At 46.2% G+C, this 21,079-nt stretch overlaps 1 protein-coding gene across 2 annotated transcripts; it reads right to left on the bottom strand.

The window, feature by feature from the left end:
• Positions 1 to 7,189: 7,189 nt before the first annotated feature.
• TRMU (tRNA mitochondrial 2-thiouridylase) lies at positions 7,190 to 21,072 on the bottom strand. Of its 2 annotated transcripts, XM_075428939.1 has the most exons (11): positions 20,973 to 21,072; positions 20,651 to 20,816; positions 17,817 to 17,923; positions 17,168 to 17,290; positions 13,892 to 14,064; positions 12,861 to 12,914; positions 12,253 to 12,319; positions 11,326 to 11,426; positions 10,110 to 10,254; positions 9,780 to 9,862; positions 7,190 to 8,928 (listed from the first exon to the last, which is right to left on the bottom strand). In XM_075428939.1, exons 1-11 carry the CDS (start codon positions 21,055 to 21,057, stop codon positions 8,782 to 8,784), a joined length of 1,251 nt encoding a protein of 416 aa, XP_075285054.1. In that variant the 5' UTR covers positions 21,058 to 21,072; the 3' UTR covers positions 7,190 to 8,781. The 2 variants fall into 2 exon arrangements, with proteins under 2 accessions (XP_075285054.1, XP_075285055.1); XM_075428940.1 differs by lacking the exon at positions 17,168 to 17,290.
• Positions 21,073 to 21,079: the final 7 nt, after the last annotated feature.

Here is a 21,079-nt window from a genome sequence, read left to right on the forward strand (position 1 = left end):
ACGAGCTCCACGTGTGACCCACCAGATCATCCTCACCCACCACGTGTGACCCACCAGATCATCCTCAGCCAGGCAGAGCATTGAAGAGAGGTGCAGGTCCCAGCTGGGCCCCCCTGGGGACGGCAATCCCAAGGGAGCCTCCGCAGCCCACGGTTCCTGCACCGCTGGGAAACCACTCGGCAGCAGCGAAACTCCCAGCACCAGCCAGCACTCACCAAATCCAGCTGCAGGGTTTGCAGCAGAAGGTCAGGCAGGCAAGTTCTGCAATGACAGGATTGCTCAGCAAGAAAAGGAAACCCCATGTTCGTGGCACATGGCGAGCCACCCATAATAAAACAGCTGTGCTGGAGCAAGTGCCCTGAAGGTACGAAGAGAGAAGAGGGATCTTCAATGAGATTCTGTGATACCTATCTCTGAGTCTCCTCTTTCTGACCTAGGACCTGTCTCAGAGCAAAAGAAGAAAAAGAAGAATTTGGCATCTGTCCAAGAGTCCAACGTGAAGTTTGGCAGGACAGCCCAGATGGCCCATCCGCCAGCCAGCACTGCTGAGTGACAGCTGCCACCGACACTGCTTTCAGAGCACATCCAGCTCATCGCAACCCTGGAGACACAAACCCAGGAACCCTGCGGGAGCGAAAGCTCCAGAGAAATGTCCCTCACAAGCCTCCACAGCACTGCTGGAGAAATCCAGGAAGGAGCAGTTTGGGTCACTTTTCTCTTGATGAAACTTCATGCTGGAAGTAGGTCCCCTGCTGCCTTTCCCCACGGAAACAGCTGTGCTGTAATTACAAGGCTGGTGTTTTCCTGGGAGCATCCTCAAAAGCCAGTGCTACAGAATGGGAATGGTGCCACTGAATTATCAAAGTCTGGAGCAGGGCAGTCCCCTGGGAAAAAATCATTTCTCCAGGTATGGTCTGATTAAGGGGAGTCTCTCCCTGTATTTCACTGTTTCTAGGACCGTAAAACTTTCAGAGTGAGTTTGAAGTTCTTTTCTATTGAAGAAATTACTCTATATGCTGTGAAATTGCGCAGAATGAGGAGTCCATTAACATTATCCGTCCTCGGGTTTCTCTGGCTGATGCTAGACATTTAGCAAAACACAAAACCTTTTAGAAAAGAAAAAAATCCTGGAGACTGAGCAAACCAAACCCATAAGTTAGTGTTCATCAGAGCCCTCACATACGCAAATAAGTATAAGGATCTGGTGCTATGAGTGATGCTATGGCCTGCTCAGCGGGGGGGACGAGCCTGAGGTCCTGGTGTCTCCTGATGCTGAAGCTGGAGATCTCCTCTGCCCAGCGCCCCACCTTGGGGCGTTATCACATTTATGACGCATCATTCCATTGTCTTTAATTAATTGAAGCACATAAATACATATAAATACATATAAATGCAGAGGAAGTGTTCTTAAAGTGATAATCATAAACTGCATATGGTTGCAAGTATGTTCGTCATCAGTGAGATGTCCTCTCCACCTACTGTCACCATCATCTCCCAGCTGTGCATGCTATCACGGCGTTCATAACACCCATGTTTCCCCAGGCCATCAGGCCAGTGCCTGTCCCCTCCTCCATTTTGCTCCCTGTGAAGTACATTTCTTGCATGGGATGCAAATCTTTTTGTTTGCTTAGCTGTTTGGGTTTGGGCTTGGGGGTTTTTGGCCTTGGGAATAGTCAGGGCTGACAGTTTTTCTTTGCTTGGAGAAATGAAACAACCTGGATTTATTTAAAGAAACCAGCATCTAAGGCGTTCAGAGAAATCTGGAGTGTCAACCTGACTTTCTCCATCACGATGTTCACAACACCCCTGTTTTCACCATAGCCTCACTCCACTTCGGCTTTTCACATTTGTCCCCTCCTCGTGAACAGCCACTTGCCTTCAGAAGCTTCTTCCTGGCTTCCAGCTCATCACACCTCCAGAGAAGCTGAAGAAATGCTCATTGGCATCAGGACCAGCAGGCAGAAGAGCTTCGTCTCTGGTGCCAGTTCCCACTGAGTCTGGCTTACAGCTGCGGTGAACCCTCAGCCTTTTTTTGGATGGTACCGTAAATGTGGCTGATCGGGGAGTCACGTGCTCATGGAGAGCAACCAGGAGACTCGCTTTGCCATGCACCCTCCATGTCACGTGCTCCATCTTGTAAAGGGGATCCAGCCTGAAGAAGGCATTGCTGCAGAGCAGACGGTGCTGCATGCTCCCACGGCCTGACTCAGGGGCTGTCTGGTGACACCGCGATCCCCCCGGAGCTTGTTCCGCCGTCCCCGCCTGCAGAACCCAACACCTTCCCACGTAAAGAAGGGACAGCAGAGACCCGCGATGGACCTCCCAATGCCGAAGTCTCCAAGCTGAAAGGGGTTTTGTGGACAAAGAGAGGTTTGAAAATTCTGGTTTGGGGATAAAAGTGGAAGGGAAATTTGTATCCTCAACTCTGAGCCGGCACGACCCCAAAATCCCGGCAGCGGAGGCTGCGCTGTGAATCTTCGCTCCAGTCCGGAGCCTGTGCGGGCGAGTGGGAGAGGTGGCTGCACACAACCACCTCCCCGCGCCCGAGGAGGGCTCAGCCTTCTCCGCAGGGGCTGAGTGGCAACATACACCCCTACAAACTTCAGTGCTGCGTCCAAAAAATCTCTATTTTTTTTGCTTATAAGTATGCTGAAAAGATAGACCTAGTCTAAACAGGGGGAAAAAAAAGGCTTCATAAAACAACACGTCAGCTTTGTTCCTTGTGGTTTGCAGCTACAGAGAGAAGCGTGTGAAGATTGAATTTTGAAGCAGGAGGGTGAAAGCTTCTTTCAGCCCCACAAGCCGATGCAAACACCGAGCGCCAGCGCTTTCACTGTGAACACCACGAGCCGATGCATTTGCTGCCTGACCAGAAACGCTGCGCTGCCGCGGGGTGAATGCAGCCCTTCACGACACCTGCGCGACGTCTCGCCTGGCCCGTGGAGTTATCCAGGTGAGAAAGGAACCAAAGGACAGCCCCACTCTCCTTGCACGGGGACAGCCCCGTCCCCCGGCTCCGCAGGAGCCAGCGGAGGCAGGGACGCTGCCGAGAAGGAACAAAACCAGGAGAGCAATTAAAACAGGTTTTACACAAACACTTCTGGATTCAGGCTGCTCTTCGAGTGCAATTTTTCAGCCACTACACACTCAGCAGCACAGGTTTCAAACATATTCACAGGGTACAACAGAGATTTTAGTTCAGCCCCAGACTTTAGCTGACACGAGCCGCGGTTTTTCAGTTACGTGATCCAAATCTTGTTATCAAGTTCTCTGCTCTGGAAGGGACAAGTCCTTTTTTTGAAACAGTTATTCACTTGAGTCTTTGAAACCAAATATTTCGAGACCTGAAAAGCTTAGTAACAACTTGGAAGTGAAATCACCTGCTTGCAATTTCTTGCCCAAAGTGGGAGAAAAATGGCAACAAAAGTGAAAAGCCCATGAATTTTAAAAAGCATGTCAGTGCTAATCTTCTGCAGCAGAGAAAACAAGAAGTTTCACCTGCCAGTCAAACTGCTCTTACCCAGCTCAAGCCAAACCTGGGCCAAATTCCAGCCTTGGCAAAGGCTGCGTGAGAGTGGCTCTGTCAGCGATGGTCCCTCGCAGGGAGCACAGCCGCCTGGCCCCGGGCTCCGACCTCCGCTCTCGCCTCGCCCCTTGACTTCCACGTTGCTTTCACCCCCGTTCCATGATGGTCCAGGCTGGGCTGCCGGCCTCGGGCAGGCTGGAGCGTGGGGTTCAGGCAGCGCTTCCCAACACAACGCTACCGCGCACCAGGACTGGTGTTACAGAAACCACCGTCCTCTTCACAAACACGGTCAGAAATGGTGGTGGTGCTGCTCATCTTGCGTGTGGCAGCCAGATCCAGGGGCAGAAAAGTGCCTCTATAGGCTGCTCGGCCAGACTCCGCTCAGGAGCCATGTCCTGGGCAGGACGGAAGAACATTTCCTTTGCCGTAGACCCTACATACAGGAGGAGCGAGGATCTCATGCAGGAAGTCAGGAGTAGAGACCCTTACCCAGGAGGAACACACAGGATGGCAAGAGAAACGCACCACCCCCTCCGAGGGTACAAGCTGTTTGGAAACGCTGTTCTAAACACGCAAGCTCCATGTTGCTAGACGTGTGCAACCTGTTGTAAAGCATCCCACACAAGAAGCTATTTGCAATTTGAATTTCACAACTGCCTACTAACTCCTAGCTCCCAGCAGTAGGGCGAGATTCTCTGGGAGCAAGAGCAGCAAAAACTTTATCACGTCAAAGGTCACACAGCAAGAGGCTGAGCTGCACTGGAGCCGAGAAGCCTCCATCCTTCTCAGACAATGAGTCTCTACCAACCAAACACTGTCCGTACTCACCTCTTCCTCAGATGAGGTTTCTTCAGTAGAACCATGAGGCTCAGCTCTGGTGACAAAACCAAAGCCCTTGAGCCTCAAAAGTGAATTGAGACTGTTGCAAGAGAGGTCTCCACCAAAGAGCAGCAAGTTATTTCACAAATTTTCTGCGTTAGCCATCCTGGATTGCTGCTGTGGCCAATTTTAAGGATGCTTAAAGAAAAAGAGGGAAACAGGGCATTTGTTAAAAGGCCCCATCCCACAGGAGCTGTGGCAGATGCCCGCTGTGCCCCACACCAGCTATGCCACAAGCAGCACGGTCTAAACTTCCCTGCTACGAGGCACGGGCTCAGCGGCTCTCAGCAAACCTGGAATCTCGTTGAAAGGACTCCTAAATTCACCATAACGATGTCAAAAGCATTTTGGACTTCTGTGCTGACTGTGCCTTCACCCGGTGAGCACCCGGAGCCACCTGGGCTCGGCATGCGCCCAGCATCGCCCCAGCAATCCAGCAGCCAAGCCTTACTGGTGACACTGTGCTGGGACAATCCGTCCTCTGCACGGGATTTGTAAGAAGTGAGCCCACCTGATAGAGTCTGAAAAAAAAAAGCTGAGGAAGGGTGAAAAAAGTCCTTTTCTCTTCAAAGGTTAAGGAAACGCGTTCAGGCCACGGGGAAACACATCCCCCTGCTTGAACGAGCCGTGCCCCGGCGTTCGGTGCTTCCCCACTGCGCTCACAGCCAGCGACGCTTCGCCGCGGCACACGCAGAGCTCAGCAGCCCAGCAGCTCCGTCCCTCACGAAGGAACCACTCCACGAGTAACTGCTACGCCTATAGGGTGGGACAAACCTTTTCTTGCAAAAAAACAGCAAATTTATCAAAGTTATTGTGAGGATTTTTTGCTATTCTGAAAGGCATTTTTACACAGCTCTGAGAACTTGCCCTGGGGACACTTTAGTAAGTCCGGGGTCCCAGGTGGCTACACAAGAGCTACGTTGTGGAGTTTCAGATCCTAAAGAATGTAGGTGTGTCAATGTAAACTGAGGAGCATAGGAAAGGAAGCACTGCCTGGTAGAAACATGACAGCGAAAAGGAGGTGAGGACTCGTTATACAAGACGAATGTTAATGGCTGGAAACTGCCAGTGTCAGAGAGAGCCTTAAGCTAAACAAAATGACCAGCTGGGCTGTCACTGGTTCTGCAGTCATTCACCAGCTCTGAAGATCTGACTTTCATTCCCAGGTGGTGGCAACCACAACAGCACCTACTCCACAACTTGACGACTTTAAAAACAAATGACACACATTTTTTGGAAGAATGAGAAAATATCAACAGCAACCAAGCTCCTGAGGAGCGTGCAGCCCCCAGGCCCACCAGAGCTGAGCACCTTGCCTGCAGGAGGTGGGCGCTGGTGGAGGGTCTAGGTCAGCAGGAGCCATGCCAGGAGGCCAGCAGCGCAGGCGAGGGGGAGATTGACTAGATGTCCCATGGGACCTGCAGCCTTGAGAGCCTGAATCGCTGCAGTAGAGGGAGGGACAGGCAGCGTGACAGCAGGTGGATGCTCCCTGCCGCAGGGAACAGCAGCTCCAGCTGCTGACCTGACCTGGTGTCTCGGGAGGTTTGCTGCTCACCAGGATGGAGTGGGGAGACCCAGTGTGGGACTTGGCTGGCAAGCAAAGGCAGCAGGGTGATCCAGTCAGGAGGGGCCTCAAAAAAACAAACAGGCAGGAGGGGCCTCTCTGGTGCCTCCCTGAAGTGCCTAAGCACATGCAGCATGGGGAAAACGCCAGAGGAGTTAGAGGCCTGGGTGCAGCTCAGAGGTGGGTCTCACTAGGATCATGAAGAGATGGTGGGACAAAGTGCTGCCATGGATGGGTACAGGCTCTCTAGGAAGGAGAGGTGGAGAAAGGAGAGAAGGAGAGTTTTCCGTCTGAACATGAGGAAGAACTTCTTCCCTCTGAGGGTGACGGAGCACTGGAACAGGCTGCCCAGGGAGGTTGTGGAGTCTCCTTCTCTGGAGATATTCAAGACCCGCCTGGACAAGGTCCTCTGCAGCCTGCTGTAGATGACCCTGCTTCAGCAGGGGGGTTGGACTAGATGACCCACAGAGGTCCCTTCCAACCCCTAACATTCTGTGATTCTGTGAAAGCCACCCTGGATGTGAGGGAGCAGCAGGAAAGGATGGAGGTCTGCCTGGGGGTGGACAACGAGCCAGCTGAGACCCACACGGGTTAGGATTAGAGGGGTGACCTACATGGGTGACATTGCTGTGGGCGTCTGCTACAGACCCTGTGATCAGGAAGACAAACAACTGGAAGAAGCCTCATGGTTGCAGGCCCTGCTCCTCATGGAGGACCTAAACCACTCTGATACCTGCTGGAGGGACAACACAGAAGGGCACAGGCAGTTCAGGATGACTCTGGAGTGCTGCTAACTTCTTGACACAAATATGGAGGAGCTGATGAAGGGGGACTGGAGCGTCTGTCACACAAGAAGCCGAGAGAGCTGTGTTTGTTTAGCTTTGAGAAAGGAAGGCTTCGGGGAATCTTATCAACACAGGTTGTGGAGTCTCCATCCTTGGAGATACTCAAAGCCTGACAACACGGCCCTGAGCAACCTGCTCTAGCTGCCCCTGCTTTGAGGGGTGCAGTCGGACTGGAAGATCTCCAGAGGTCCTTGCCAACCTCAGCAATTCTGTGAATTTTAAAAGGAAGTGAATTCTGAAGACATAGAAATGGCTATGTCCTTTTTCCTGTCCTCACAGTCGAGCCTACCTCTACCAGTATACTATCACATAACAAACATATCCGAGAGTGCTGTGAGATGAAGTAATAACAAAAAACACACTAGTATAACACAAAACGTTTGTGAAGATTTTAATTGGGACGTTTACTGGAAAACTCAGATGAGGAAAACGTGGAGCACTAACTCCTTAGTAATTAATTCCACATTTTGCAAAGACAAAAGTTTCAGGAAAGATAAAGAAAACATTAGGAAAAACAGGTAACAGTCATGACCAGGACCCATAACACAACTGACCCAACACAAATCAGGAGCTGACGTGAAGCATGAACAGGCTCTGCAGTTGACCTGCGCATGGACAGATTTTGGCCCTGGTGATAAAGGATGGCTTTCTTCCTCTCTCAAACAGATCTACTGTAATGACAGAGAAGCACCTAAGATTTTTACAGTCTAGGTTTTTGCCACAGGGCCCCCTGAACTGTGTTTAACTTTGCCAGACTAGCAGGTAGACACTTAAAGAGTGTCTTCTCCCCCTTCTATTTCCACACTTTGGAGAAAACAGACTACCTCTTACTTTTCTTACAAGAAGGAATAAAAGGAATTCTTAGTATCTTCTAATGCAACAGAAAAGGACAGAATGTAATCCAAGCCTTCAGATCTGCTGAAAAGACCCGTTCACAGTATGGCTTTCCTACTGCCCAAATTGGATGCAAATCTCAAAATTCTACACCCACCTGAAAAGTTTCACACCTGTACAGCTGAACTTCAGTGAAAATTGCCTCCTACTATCGCGCTGAAAGACAGGACTTCATTTTTGTTGACTTGCTGTAATAAAGTTTCATTATAAGCTTAGGGTGTTCTCGACACACACTCAATCCTTGTAACTGTAGATAATTTGGACAGGGGTTTGAGCTCTTCCTAACACCACTCCATTTTGACACACAGCGTGATTCAAGATCCAATTATTACTGAGTCCATAATTAAGTTAGCTATGTAATACAGAAATGCATATGCATGACATGCTTGCCGAAGCATGACAACGCATTCTCTTCCCCACGTGACAAAATAAATGACCTCTGCCCTCGGTGGGTAACGAAAAACGAGTCAGTAGTATGAAAAATCTATCAACATTGTTTCTAAACCCGAAGACTTGTAATTCTGAATTAGGTAAACATCTGAAACCATTACTTAATACATCTTAAGAATCTAAAGCATTTCTTACAAAAATATGTCAAATGAAAAATAAATATCTGTTACTCAGAGCTCATTCAAAATGCTGGACTTCAATATCATTAATTCCTTTTCCAGAGTCCAAAGCACAAACATACATTTAATGTAAAACAACATACGTACTTTACCTAAAGACAGGTATCTTCAAGTCAGAAAAAAACAAGTTTTTCACTTATGCATAAAAAATAGATTTTTGATTTCAGACATGACTTTTATATTAAAATTCTTATATGTGTAACTCCTATTACAGAACAACTTTAAGACATCCTTTGATATGTTTTAACACAAATATCGCCAATCAGTCCAATAAAATGGTACCAAACTGGCTTTAAACCTGTTCAGCGCTAACAGCCAAGAGCTAGGACTCGATGGTCAAGTGACCTTTAGAATACACAGATGACCAGAACATACGTTTATTACCGTTTTTATTATTGTCAGGCAGCAAATTCTCCAAAGTCCTTCAATAAACAAGTCCACATGTTACGTTACTGGATCTATCTTGTCAATCTCCCCCTTCTTCAGAGCCTCCTCTCGGTTTTTGCCCTGCTGCATGGTATACACCGACGGGCCCATCCTCAGGATCTTCCCACTGCCCAAGCACTCGTCGCCCTTGTAGAACACGGCAAACTAGGAGATAAACAGACAGGGAGAGTCTTTGCAGCAGCTGCAAACGGCATGCTGAGCAACTGCAGGCTGTGCGAGACCTGCCGGACAGTGAGTCTATTCAGTTACATTTGTTCTGACTGATTCTCAAAAAAAATAGGGAAAAACACCCACGTAGGATCTGTTGGCTCACATGAGTGTAAATATTAGCACGTTAGGGGAAATTCCATCATGAACTTCGTCTTCCCAGCTCAGGTCACTTCTCTGAGGCACGTCTCTCTGTTACAAACAGGTCTCAGACAATTTGCCTCCTGACATGTTCCACGGGCCCCCAGGCGGGGGGGAGGAAGAGGAAGGGTAGAGTGTACGCTGGGAGAGGGCACGCAGAAAATGTTTGAGAACCACCGGTTCATGATGTGATGGAGTACCTTTATATTAGCATGTTACTAGGCATTACGACACAGTATCCCTTCTCAGCACTGTGAAAACAAAATTCACTGTGCACAGATCCTCACTAAACAAATTTGAACATGAAAACCATATTAAGCATCTAATTACCAAACTACTGCCTTTTAAAACCCATTTCTTGAAGGCAACAACATCTTCCATTTCTGCATATACAACTGATTACCAGAGATGTTTTCACACATTTCTAAAACTGGAAAGCCAGTTTCTCCAACTATATGGGTAACAGACTACGTAAAACCAGGAACAATCTTCTTCCAAATAGCTGATAAAGAGTCAAAATAGAGCTCACTGCTCTCACATACACATAAATTAACTATTTTGCTCCAGCTAATAAAAACACTACTGTTTTATTAGCCAGATAAGCTAAAACACAAAAAAATGAAAGAAAACAACTTTTAGTAACTTACCTGTCCAGGTGTGATAGCTCTTGCTGGCTTCACTAGTGTCACCCACACACTCCCATCTTGGTTCAGCGTCAGGACACAAGGCACTAGAGCAGAAAATGGCCAAACACCTGCCAGTTAATGCTTCTGTTCACATTAAAAAAGAAAAACCTTCCTTGCTAGGTTAAACAGATGCAAGTCAAGGTACGACTATGCAGAATTGTTTTATAAAGACACTACAGAAACAGAAAGGCAAGCCAAAACATTTCAAGTATTTCTGCAACACTGCACTGAAGACACTACCACTGTTTCACAAACTGAGTAAAACAAAAAAACAAAACAAGCTTTGATTACCCAGTGCCATCTGGTGCCGAAATCTGAAATGACACTCCATCATTTTATCTCTAACGAGCTCTGCAGGAGGTTCCTCCGCTATCCAGTGCACTCGGTTTGTCCGCAGTAGGTCTCTGTACAGAGCAGGGTGATCTGTTGATGGTGCCTTGAAATACAACCTTTATTCAGTGCTGATGTTTTTGCCAGAGAGCATACAATTTGTGAAAGCATGAACATACAAGAAGCATCAAGCCATATCAAAATGAAGACAAAATGAGTAAGAAAGCAAATATTTATTAGCACTTAATTAGCTTCCAGGTGGAAGCCTTTAATAAAAAAAACAGGCTAAAGCAAGCCTGAACTATTTGGCAGTCCTCTACGACTCAGAGTCATGTCACTTCTTGTATTCTTTTTACTCCAATAACGTTTCTGCCTTCTTCAGGCTGAGTTCAGATATCTACTGCCCTCCTTACCCTACCTCAGCAAGATGCTTCCTCCCTCTCTCCCTCTTCTTCAATTTTCCAACCCAACACCTCCCCAACAAAGGCGTTGCACACACATAACTTTACTGCAGGGCATAAAAACAATTTCTTAGTGGTCCCGCCTGTTTCTCCTCAACTCTCTTTTGATCACGATTTTTTCCCCCTAAGCACATCAAGTAGCAGAACACCTCATTATAATCACATCAGTATCAAATAAGAATAATGACTGCACGAACAGCAAGAAACATTAACAATGCTAGCAAGCTGCAGAACTCCCAGTCATCTCATGACTATTAGTCATTGAGACACCACTGATTTGCAGTATTATATATATTCTGCCTCAGTTTTCAAAATGATAAAACTGTATTACTGGCTACTACTTCTTTTACTAGAAAGTAGCAATACATAGTAAATCAAGCTAACACATTTTATGTACTGCGTCCTAATAACTACAACAAAAATCTCATAGTTTACAGTAGAAAATGAGAGCTCTGTAGCCTGTAGCTTGGCTGATTCTTTTCAGTATTTGCCCTTTGTTTGCTGAAGTTCTACGTCAAAAACAGAAACAATTTTCTACTCAAGAAAAGCTAACTTGGACAAGGTGTTTCAAATCTGCTGATGCTGCACTACTCGGTTCTTGTTTCCCCCCAAGAGAAGAGGCAAGAATTCTGCTCAGGTTAGAATCACACTCTGCACAGCAGGAGTCACAAAATGCTTGTATTAGTCATTCGTAATACCAGTGTTAATTAACTCACCACAAAGACATCTCCAGTGCTGACATCTTTGTCTACAACGAACCAAGCATCCTTCAGGCCTGCTAGCCTAGCCCTCTGGCCTATTGTGTAGAGGAACCAACCTAAAGAAATACAAAAAAAGTAATGCTGCTAGCAACCTTTAATCTTCTACTTTCAGAAGAATGTGTTAAAATCATCTCCTCAAAACCTTACCACTAAACAAAGAACAATGAACCAAGTTGCCTTAGGGAAATATGCCTATTACACACTAACCTAACATCCATTTGAAAGTTTTCATGTACCTGAAGAATATGATTTCAACTAATCTGTTTCAATTGTGGCATTCTTAGGGTTTATAAAAGACAAACTTTTCTTCATTTCAGCTTTAACTTGCGGTTTTGCTCCCACTCAGTCTTAGCAGTTTCCCTTACTTTTATGTACTAGTAGAACACCCTACTTCCATAAATTACTTGAGAGAGGAACTCGGTTCTGGCAGCTAGAACTGAGGAGGACAAAGGAAGGACACACGGAAGGAAAGCAAAAGGTAAGCTGCCCATGTTTGGTGATGTTGCACTGTGCATCACTCAGGTAGTACATGGAGTGTTTTTTCTGCAATGTTTAGGTACCAAAGAACCTGGAACTGAAGCACAGTCATTCTGAAAGAGTTAAATGAACAATGGTCTCTCGGTATCAAATTAACAACCACTTAGTATCAACAGAGTAACCCTTGTAATTATCATTTACTGTCTTGCAATATGGAACAAATAATCAGTTGTAGGTCAAAGCCCTACTACTGTATAAAGGACGTTTTCGACAGTTAAATTAGAGTTACCAAACCGGGAAAAACCTGTAGACTGGTTTGGAATTTCACAAAATTTGTCCCTCCAAATACAAGCAATATTCTTCCATTTAGGTAAAGGCAGTTATTAAGGTGGGTTAGCCAATTACCTTTGTGTGTGCCCATCACCTTCTTATCTTCAATGGAAACAAAGTTACCTGGTTGAGGTTCTAAATACTACCAAATAGGAAAAGATTGTTTAAGTCACAAGATGGCCAAAAAAAACCCTCACAGTTTTTATTTCAGGTTCTGTCACTACATTCTGTTGAAGCTGGGGAACGGCTTTCCAAGTAGCAAACTCTGCCCAAGAAGCTTACTGCCTCTTCCCCAGTGCTGCTTTAGAGAGAAAAGCAGGAAGGGCAGTCCCTAGCAGCAGAATTTCTGTACTTCACTCCCCCCATCCTCGCTTATGCCAGGGACAGCGGGATCCAGCCATCTGCCCCTGCAACATCCCAACCACTCGTCAGAGCCTGGCAGGCGCAGGAGCGCGTTCACACATGCCTTGTGCTATAGAGCGACTGCCTGCTCGCTGCCGGAGGGGCAGCCACTTCCCACGGGCTGCAGGCGTCAGCTTCCAGGTGACTGCAAAGGGAAACGGGACACGGCTGCCTCACGTGGGCCGCAAGCTGTCAGAGGTTTTTTCTGTAGACAGTGTGATAAATTACTACTGGAAGCCAGAACAGAACATAAAGATTGTCACAGATTCAATGTTGCTCACCTCAAGAAGGAAGTTTTCAAAGTTTCTTTCACCAATGAAACAGACTCCCATGCTCTGAAAAGAAAACGTAGTATTGAATCCATAAAAGCAGAGAAAAACTTCTGAAATTACATCTATTAATAATCTGTCCAGGAAGGATTTTTCTTCCCTGTCTATCCTTCTGCTAGACGTCTTATAAAATAAACAAAACCACAGCATCTGCTCCAACACACATGAATTAATTCTGTACAGTACCAGTGAGAGCCGTAACCACGGAAGAGAAATAATGGGAAATAGAACACATGTTCAATAAATAAATACATCAATCTTGGTGACTACACCGTATGTACATTAAAAATAGAAGTCTCTTTCAGACTGAAGTACAAAACTAACACAAATTATACAGTAATGGTATAATATGTCTTGAAAAAACACCCCAAACCTTCCATAAACAAACAGGCTTTCCTTTTCCTTTCAGTTACTGCCTACATTCTTCAGCCAACCATTTAAACAACCATTTATGGGGGATGAATGCAAACACTAAATGCCCTCAAGACAGCATCAGCAATACAATTGCTGCCCACACCATGTTTTTCAGGATCAAACTGACCATGAAGTGTTATTTCTCAGCCAGGAAAATAGAAATCTTATCTTTTAAAAAGTAACTGTGGAAAAACAGTATGATCCAATTTCTACGAAGACATCTTGAAAAACAGTTATAGTGAGGAAGCCTTTATAGGCGACGGAAATAAAGCTCAAAGGCTTCTCACGTGCTGTACTAGAGAATGCTTTCCTCAGGCTCACAGCATCCTATCACGTTCACCTTCACCTTAGTTCTTCTGACATACAACGGCAGACAAATTATCTGCAAGCTAAAATACACAACTAACAAGCTCATAAAAGCACTTTTAAGCATGCAGACAGCTATAAAACTGCTTCCCAACCTATTCTGTTATGGTGCTCGGAAACCGTCCAGTTGTCACAGATTAAAGTTCAAGAAGTACAGGAAAGTCCATTTTAGAGAGAAATACAAATCAAAAGTGTTACCATGCCTCTTTTTTCTTTAGCACATGATGAAGGCCATGTTCCGCTGCTATCTTCTTTACGAAGCTTTTTGTTAAATCTCCTAAAGGGAAGATGGTTTTCCTCAAAGCATCCTGCGAGATCTGACTGAGGAAGAAGGTCTGGTCCTTAAAGAGGTCAGCCCCTTGAAGAAGCTTCACAGCTGTAAAGTGAAGAACAACAGTGCATTTAAACATAACCCATTTAACAGTTCAACTTCCTTCAGTATTTTGTTTGAGAATTAATATTTAATTTTATTATTTCGAAACACATGTCAAAGACAGCATTTTTCAGGTTTTTCAAAAACTAATTTATAATGTTCTGGTATTTTCTCACCACTAACAAGATCTAAAAGGATTCTTATTTTGTACAACACAGAATCTTACAAAGTTTTACACTGCCTCCTCTATCACATTATTCTACGTGTCACTGGCAAGAACATCAACAATACGAAATACAAAAACAAGTCACATTTCATGTGAAAGAAAGAACAAACTTTCAAGTATCTTAGAGTATATTGTTCTCCAAAAAAGCAGTCAGTACTACCCTGAAATCACTCCGCTATAAATCAATAATTTGAACAATCAGCAGAGTTATTCCCAATACTCAGGAGAGTTCGACTCTTTTCTTTCAAATCACAGAATGGTAGGTTGGAAGGGACCTCTGTGGGTCATCTAGTCCAACCCCCCTGCCGAAGCAGGGTCACCAACAGTAGGCTGTAGAGGACCTTGTCCAGGCGGGTCTTGAATATCTCCAGAGAAGGAGACTCCACAAACTCCCTGGGCAGCCTGTTCCAGTGCTCCGTCACCCGCAGAGGGAAGAAGTTCTTCCTCATGTTCAGACGGAACTTCCTCTGCTTCAGTTTGTGCTCATTGACCCTTGTCCTGTCACTGGGCACCACTGAAAAGAGCTTGGCCCCATCCTCCTGACACCCACCTTGCAGATATTTGTAAGTATATATTAGGTCCCCTCGCAGCCTTCTCTTCTTCAGGCTGAACAAGCCCAGCTCCCTCAACCTCTCCTCGTAGGGGAGATGTTCCAGTCCCCTCACCATCCTTGTAGCCCTCCGCTGGACTCCCCAGTAGCTCCTCATCTTTCTTAAACTGGGGAGCCCAGAACTGGACACAGTACTCCAGATGAGGCCTCACCAGGGCAGTGTAGAGGGGAAGGAGAACCTCCCTCGACCTGCTGCCCACACTCTTCTTGATGCACCCCAGGATCCCATTGGCTTTCTTGGCAGCCAGGGCACACTGCTGCCTCATGGTCAACCTGTCGTCCATCAGGACACCCAGGTCCCTCTCCACAGAGCTGCTCTCCAGCAGGTCTGCCCCAAGCCTGTACTTGTGCATGAGGCTGTTCCTCCCCAGGTGCAGGACCCTGCATTTGCCTTTGTTCAACCTCATCAGGTTCCTCTCTGCCCAACTTTCCAGCCTATCCAGGTCACGCTGAATGGCAGCACAGCCTTCCGGTGTGTCTACCACACCTCCCAGTTTGGTGTCGTCAGCAAAGTTGCTGAGGGTACATTCCAACTCTTCATCCAGGTCATTGATGAAGAAGTTAAACAAGGCTGGGCCCAGTACTGACCCCTGGGGGACACCACTAGTTACCGGCTTCCAACTAGACTCAGCGCCGCTGATGACAACCCTCTGAGTTCTGCCATTCAGCCAGTTCTCTATCCACTTCACCGACCACTCATCCAGCCCACACTTCCTGAGCTTACCTAGGAGGATATTATAGGAGACCGTGTCGAAAGCCTTGCTGAAGTCTAGGTAGACAACATCCACGGCTCTCCTTTCGTCTACCCAGCCAGTCATGCCATCATAGAAAGCTATCAGATTGGTCAGGCATGATTTCCCCTTGGTGAATCCATGCTGACTACTCCTGATAACCTTCTTTTCCTCCACTTGCTTGATGATGGCCTCCAGGATATAGATATATATATTATATATATATAGATGAGGTCTCCTGATTACCCAGAGAAAATAAAATTGGTAGTTTTTCAGTCATGTTCTGTCTGCTCTCTTTAAGAGCTCTGATGTTGTACAATCTCTACTGATGTTTCTTGACTCAAATGAACACTAAATACAGGCAGTAGTTCAGTCACCACTACTAACACAAAATCTCAGTAACAGGGCAGAAAGCCTAATTAGAACATCGCAAAATAATACAACTTTCCAGAAATTAAATTAGAACAAAGAAACCCCTTTGAGACCAGAACGAACAAGTGAAAGCCAGGAAGCTGTAACACAAAAACATCACCGTGGCAGCAGTTTGCAAGTTGCTTTCCCTCTGGGTACACTACATTTCTTATTATACACTGGAGCTTTACATGCTCTCATTTCTGCATTACAGCCCACTGCAGAGCTACTCGGGAAATTTCTACATTGCCATCCAAGCTGTGATAGTGCCATGCAGAGAGATACCTAAAACAGCATTAATCACACTGGCTCTGCTACTGGTAACATCAGAACCACCGTGGTGCAGAGATCAACCTCTGATTATGTACAGCCACAGGCAGACTATTAAAGTGAAGAGCAAAGCCTGCTGCTGCTGCGAGTTCCTTTGCTGACCTGAGAATCGTAGCCTTAAAAACGCCTACATATGCTGCACTTGCACTTCTCAATAGCAGCGTAGGCACAACCTTGATCTGCCTGGGAAAACCAGGCTTCTACAGGAGAACAGAGAAATAAAGCAGAACAGTTGAATTAGTGAATGATTTTTTTTTCCCAGTAAAATAACACACAGTCCAATTACTGTATCAAAGTGTGTTACTAATTTTAATGTTTCAAAGGCTTAATTCTAAAATTCCACAGAAGCATATCCCCATGATGAGGTTGCTCAACACTATAAACAAAACAGCCAAAGAATACAGTCCCTGAAATAGAAGAAACATATAAAGAAATTTTTACGTAGGTCATGGAAATACTAGATAAAGATTTCTTGAGATACTTCTCCAGGCTATAGAAGATAGCACTGTCTCCTTAAGCCACATTACAGCTCCTCCAGAATGTTGATAACTCCTGAAATGCTTATTCTCATCCCTGCACTTGGATTAGAATTTTTAAAATAGAGAATGCAATGCCTGACTAGTCAGGGTGATTTTCAGTAATCCCCTGTTTTGCCCAATCAACCTTCTACTAATCCTGGAGTTTAAATGGTAATCACTGAGTGTAAGGTAACAAACTTCTCTGGCTCTGTGACGCCGAACATAACTTAAATTTCTCTTTCGTATCCGCAATGAAATACGAAATGAAGAAACCACTTACTATTTCTAACTTCAAAACGGTTTCTGAAAAGCCCTTCTGGTCTTTTAATGTGTTTCTGTTGAAACACTTCCTCATCCTCTAGTGAGGTCCTAGCGTAATGCCCAGTAGCAATTGCATCTGCTCCTATCAAGGAAAAAAACACAAAACACAGAGGCACATACTTGAAATTCACAGTTTAAAACAGCATTATAAACGCCTAGGAAAAAAAGCAGAAACCAATGATGGAAGAAAACCTATGAAGTCTTATACTGACAATACTCCTGCTATATAAATAATGTAAACTTTTCGTCGGCATGCCAGAACTTGTGCTTTCCTCCTTAAGGACCACATACAAAGGCAAAACTTAATGGTCAGGTCAATACACATCCCTAAACGTGCTCCTACACAGGAGCAACCTAGTCTGGTGGAAGGCAGGGGGGTTGGAACTAGGTGACCTTTAAATGTCCCTTCCAAACCAAACCATTCTATGTTTCTGTATGTAAAAACAAACTAAAAACAAATACTTTGCAAATACTGAAATACTGCCACAGAGATACGTGAAGTAGGCATGCACATGAATTCATGGTTTTCCCCACCTTTTCAAGAGTTTGTATCCATTAAGTATTTCCACAGCACACACTGTGTACCGACACACTTGAAAATGCCTTACCAAGGTTATCCATAGCATAATGAAGAAAGTAGTTGAATTTGATGTGCTTGTTACACACAATATCAGGATTAGGAGTCCTTCCCAATTCATACTCTTTTAAGAGGTCACTGTAAAACAAAGATTCACATGTGAATAAACCTTATTAACACTGCGTAATACTATCCAAGACCGGACAATCTGTTTAAACATGAGAACTTGAGACTCAGTCATACTAAGCATCTTACCTAAGAAATAAAATACCCACTAGATTTTAACCTGGTAAAAACAATGCTTGGAAGATTTTCTCTAAAGCAGTCTGAGGACATAGTCAAACAACCACTCACAACCTTGCAACTGTGTTTTATTAACTTAATATTCCCTCAGGGGAGATGTGGCTCCCCACTGAGCACATCCTACTCATCTCTTATAAAGCACTTACTTTCAGAATTAAAGAACCCCGGTTCATTTTTCAAAGTGACAGTGCAATGGAGCACGCACCAGGAGTTACTACATTCCAGCTGAAAGGACAGTAACTTAATCTACAACACCACCACCACAAGCAGTTATGGCTCTTAATTTTACAGAGACTTTTTCCTTCTTTTTTCTTCCTTGAAGAAATTCAAGTAGTGTCTCAAAGTCATGTCGCAGTTTTACACTTTTGTGTAACTAAAGTGCTTAGCACTATTTGCTTGAAAACATGTAAACACTAACTAAGGAAATTAAACACATTAACTAATGAAATTAAACAAGCACACAGTGATGCACCGAGATGTCAAAAGGCCTGACCACTACATCATTGTGCTTGTCCTCAGTAGTCACTGAAGTCAAGAGGAACTGAGGGCATAGACTGGAGCAGTATCTTGAGCTGTATTTAAAAGAACACCAGCGACTCCAGTATCTGGGTTTATTCTTCACCACCCAAAACAGAATCAATTGTTTTTTCCTTACTATGTTATACTTTACCTTTAAATAGCAAAAAACCCAACTCCTCTTATTTTGTCCAAGTCCTTTTTAACAGTTCTGAATTCAACAATTTATACTAATAATTTACACTAATAATTAAATCACCTGGGTCTACCCAGAGCTGGCTCAGCACCGTACTCTCACGGTAACACACTACTCCTGTGTAAATACTGCAAGAGCACACTGGAAGCATTACAAAAGACTCGGCATAAAGCCAGGCTCATGTCAGTTCGGAACTTCCCGTATGCACAGAATCGGAGCAAAGGCGGCGAAGGATGCCCGCTGAATCGCTCTGATGCAACAAGCACAACGGACTTTGCACAGACTACAGGAAAGAAAGACCTGGGACAGTTCTCTCCATAAAAGGCGGGTTTTGGTGAACAGCGCTTTAAGGAGAGACTCGGGAGGAGGAGTAAATTCAAGCTCGGTGATGGCAGTAAAGAAAAAAGGACTCCGAAACAAAGAAAGATACTTGCAACAGACTGTTTGATAGCACTGTACTGATTAGCGAGGAGAAGCAGAAGAACAGCTGACCTTCCACGATCTTTGATTCACCTTCATCTACGGACTCCCCCCACTGCCCGAGCGCTTTGGAAACATTTAATCATTCTCTCACACCAGAGAAAAACGGAGTGACCTCTCCCAGAACAGAACCGTTTTCTCCACTGACTGTAGAAAAGTTTAGGGCTCAACTTGACACCATTTCAACATGAAAAGAAGTAGCATGACAAGGTTATTTTTCAGCTGCTTCTAAGGCAGGATAACAGCAGCACTACTTTGAGGGGGAATGATGAAGATCAGGGAACGACCTTTATGTACTTATGCTGAGTAAGTAAAAGAGAAATTATGTTGTTTTACCAACACTTCCCTTCTTCTCCTGCCTCCCAAGAAAAAATCTCAGCTTTTCCTGTGCTGAACTTTCTCCCTCAAAAACAGAACAAATTCACAGAAACATCTTAACATCCTCTTCAGGGAACAAGTTTAAAGGAGCAAGGCTAACTCACGACTGCTTTGTGGTAAACTGGATTCAGTAAATGTTATCATAGAGTGGAATCACAGAATCATTAAGGTTGGAAGAAATGTCTAAAATCACCAAGCCCAACCATCAACGCAACACCACCATGCCTGCTAAACCATATCCCGAAGTGACACAGCTACATGTTTTTTGAACACCTCCAGGGATGGGGACTCAACCACCTCCCTGGGCAGCCTGTTCCAATGTCTGATCACTCTTTAAGTAAAGAAATTTGTCCTAATATCCAATCTAAACCTCTCCTGACAAAACTTGTGGCCATTGCCTCTTCATCCTACCACTAGTCACCTGGGAGAAGAGACCAACACCTACCTCACTACAACCTCCTTTCAGCTAGTTGTAGAAAGCAGTAAGGTCCCCCCTCAGCCTCCTCTTCTCCAGACTAAACAGCCCCGTTTCCCTCAGCCACTCCTCATAAGACTTGTTCTCCAGACCCCTCACCAGCCTCATTGCCCTTCTCTGGACACACTCCAGCCCCTCAATGTGCTTCTTGTAGTGAGGGGCCCAAAGCTGAACACAGTACTCCAGGTGCAGCCTCCCCAGTGCCCAGTACAAGGGTACGGTCACCTCCCTATCCTGCTGGCCACGCTGCTCCTGACACAAGCCAGGATGCCGTTGGCCTTCTTGGCCCCCTGGGCACACTGCTGGCTCATGGTCAGCCGGCTGTCGGCCAACACCCCAAGGTCCTTTTCCGCCGGGCAGCTTTCCAGCCACCCCTCCCCAAGCCTGTAGCACTGCGTACAGTCTGATCTTAACCACCGATCCGACAAAAAATAACTCCTCCGCTATTCCAGAGGCTCCAGCGCTTTCTCTGGGCGCCGGTGCCCCGGCAGCGCTCCGCCCGCCCTCCCGCCGCTACCTGAACACGTCGTTCCAGAACTCCTTCACGTAGGAGACCCGGCGGAACGGGAGGCCGAGCCTCTGGCAGACGCGGCGGGCGTCCTCGCAGTCCCTGTCCGCCGAGCACGCTCCCTGCTCGTCCAGCGGGTCCCAGTTGGCCATGAACACGCCCGTCACCTGGTAGCCTGCGGAACCAAGGCGGCGACGGCTCAGCGAGCGGAATTCCCCGCGGAACCGGGCCCAAACCCCGCGTTTTTCCAGGCCCGCTCCCCGAGGCGCCGCGGGCCGGGCAGGGCCGGGCGCGGGGGGGAGCAGCGCCCGGCCCCGCCGCCCTCGCCCACCTCGCCGGCGCAGCAGGAGCGCGGCCACGGCGCTGTCCACCCCGCCGGAGACGGCGCAGGCCACCCGCCGCCCGGCCGCCAGCATCCCCGCCGTTTCCGCCGCCCGC

Source organism: Opisthocomus hoazin, chromosome 8, assembly GCF_030867145.1.
Source record: "Opisthocomus hoazin isolate bOpiHoa1 chromosome 8, bOpiHoa1.hap1, whole genome shotgun sequence".
Classification (NCBI taxonomy): domain Eukaryota; kingdom Metazoa; phylum Chordata; class Aves; order Opisthocomiformes; family Opisthocomidae; genus Opisthocomus; species Opisthocomus hoazin.

Coding starts and splice junctions, on each gene's coding strand:
- TRMU (XM_075428939.1), bottom strand. CDS start 21,057: ATGCTGGCGGCCGGGCGGCGGGTGGCCTGCGCCGTCTCCGGCGGGGTG. Junction 20,817..20,972: donor GCTCCTGCTGCGCCGGCGAG/GTGGGCGAGGGC, acceptor TTGGTTCCGCAG/GCTACCAGGTGACGGGCGTG. Junction 11,427..12,252: donor GGTGATGGGCACACACAAAG/GTAATTGGCTAA, acceptor GTATTTCTTTAG/GTTGGTTCCTCTACACAATA.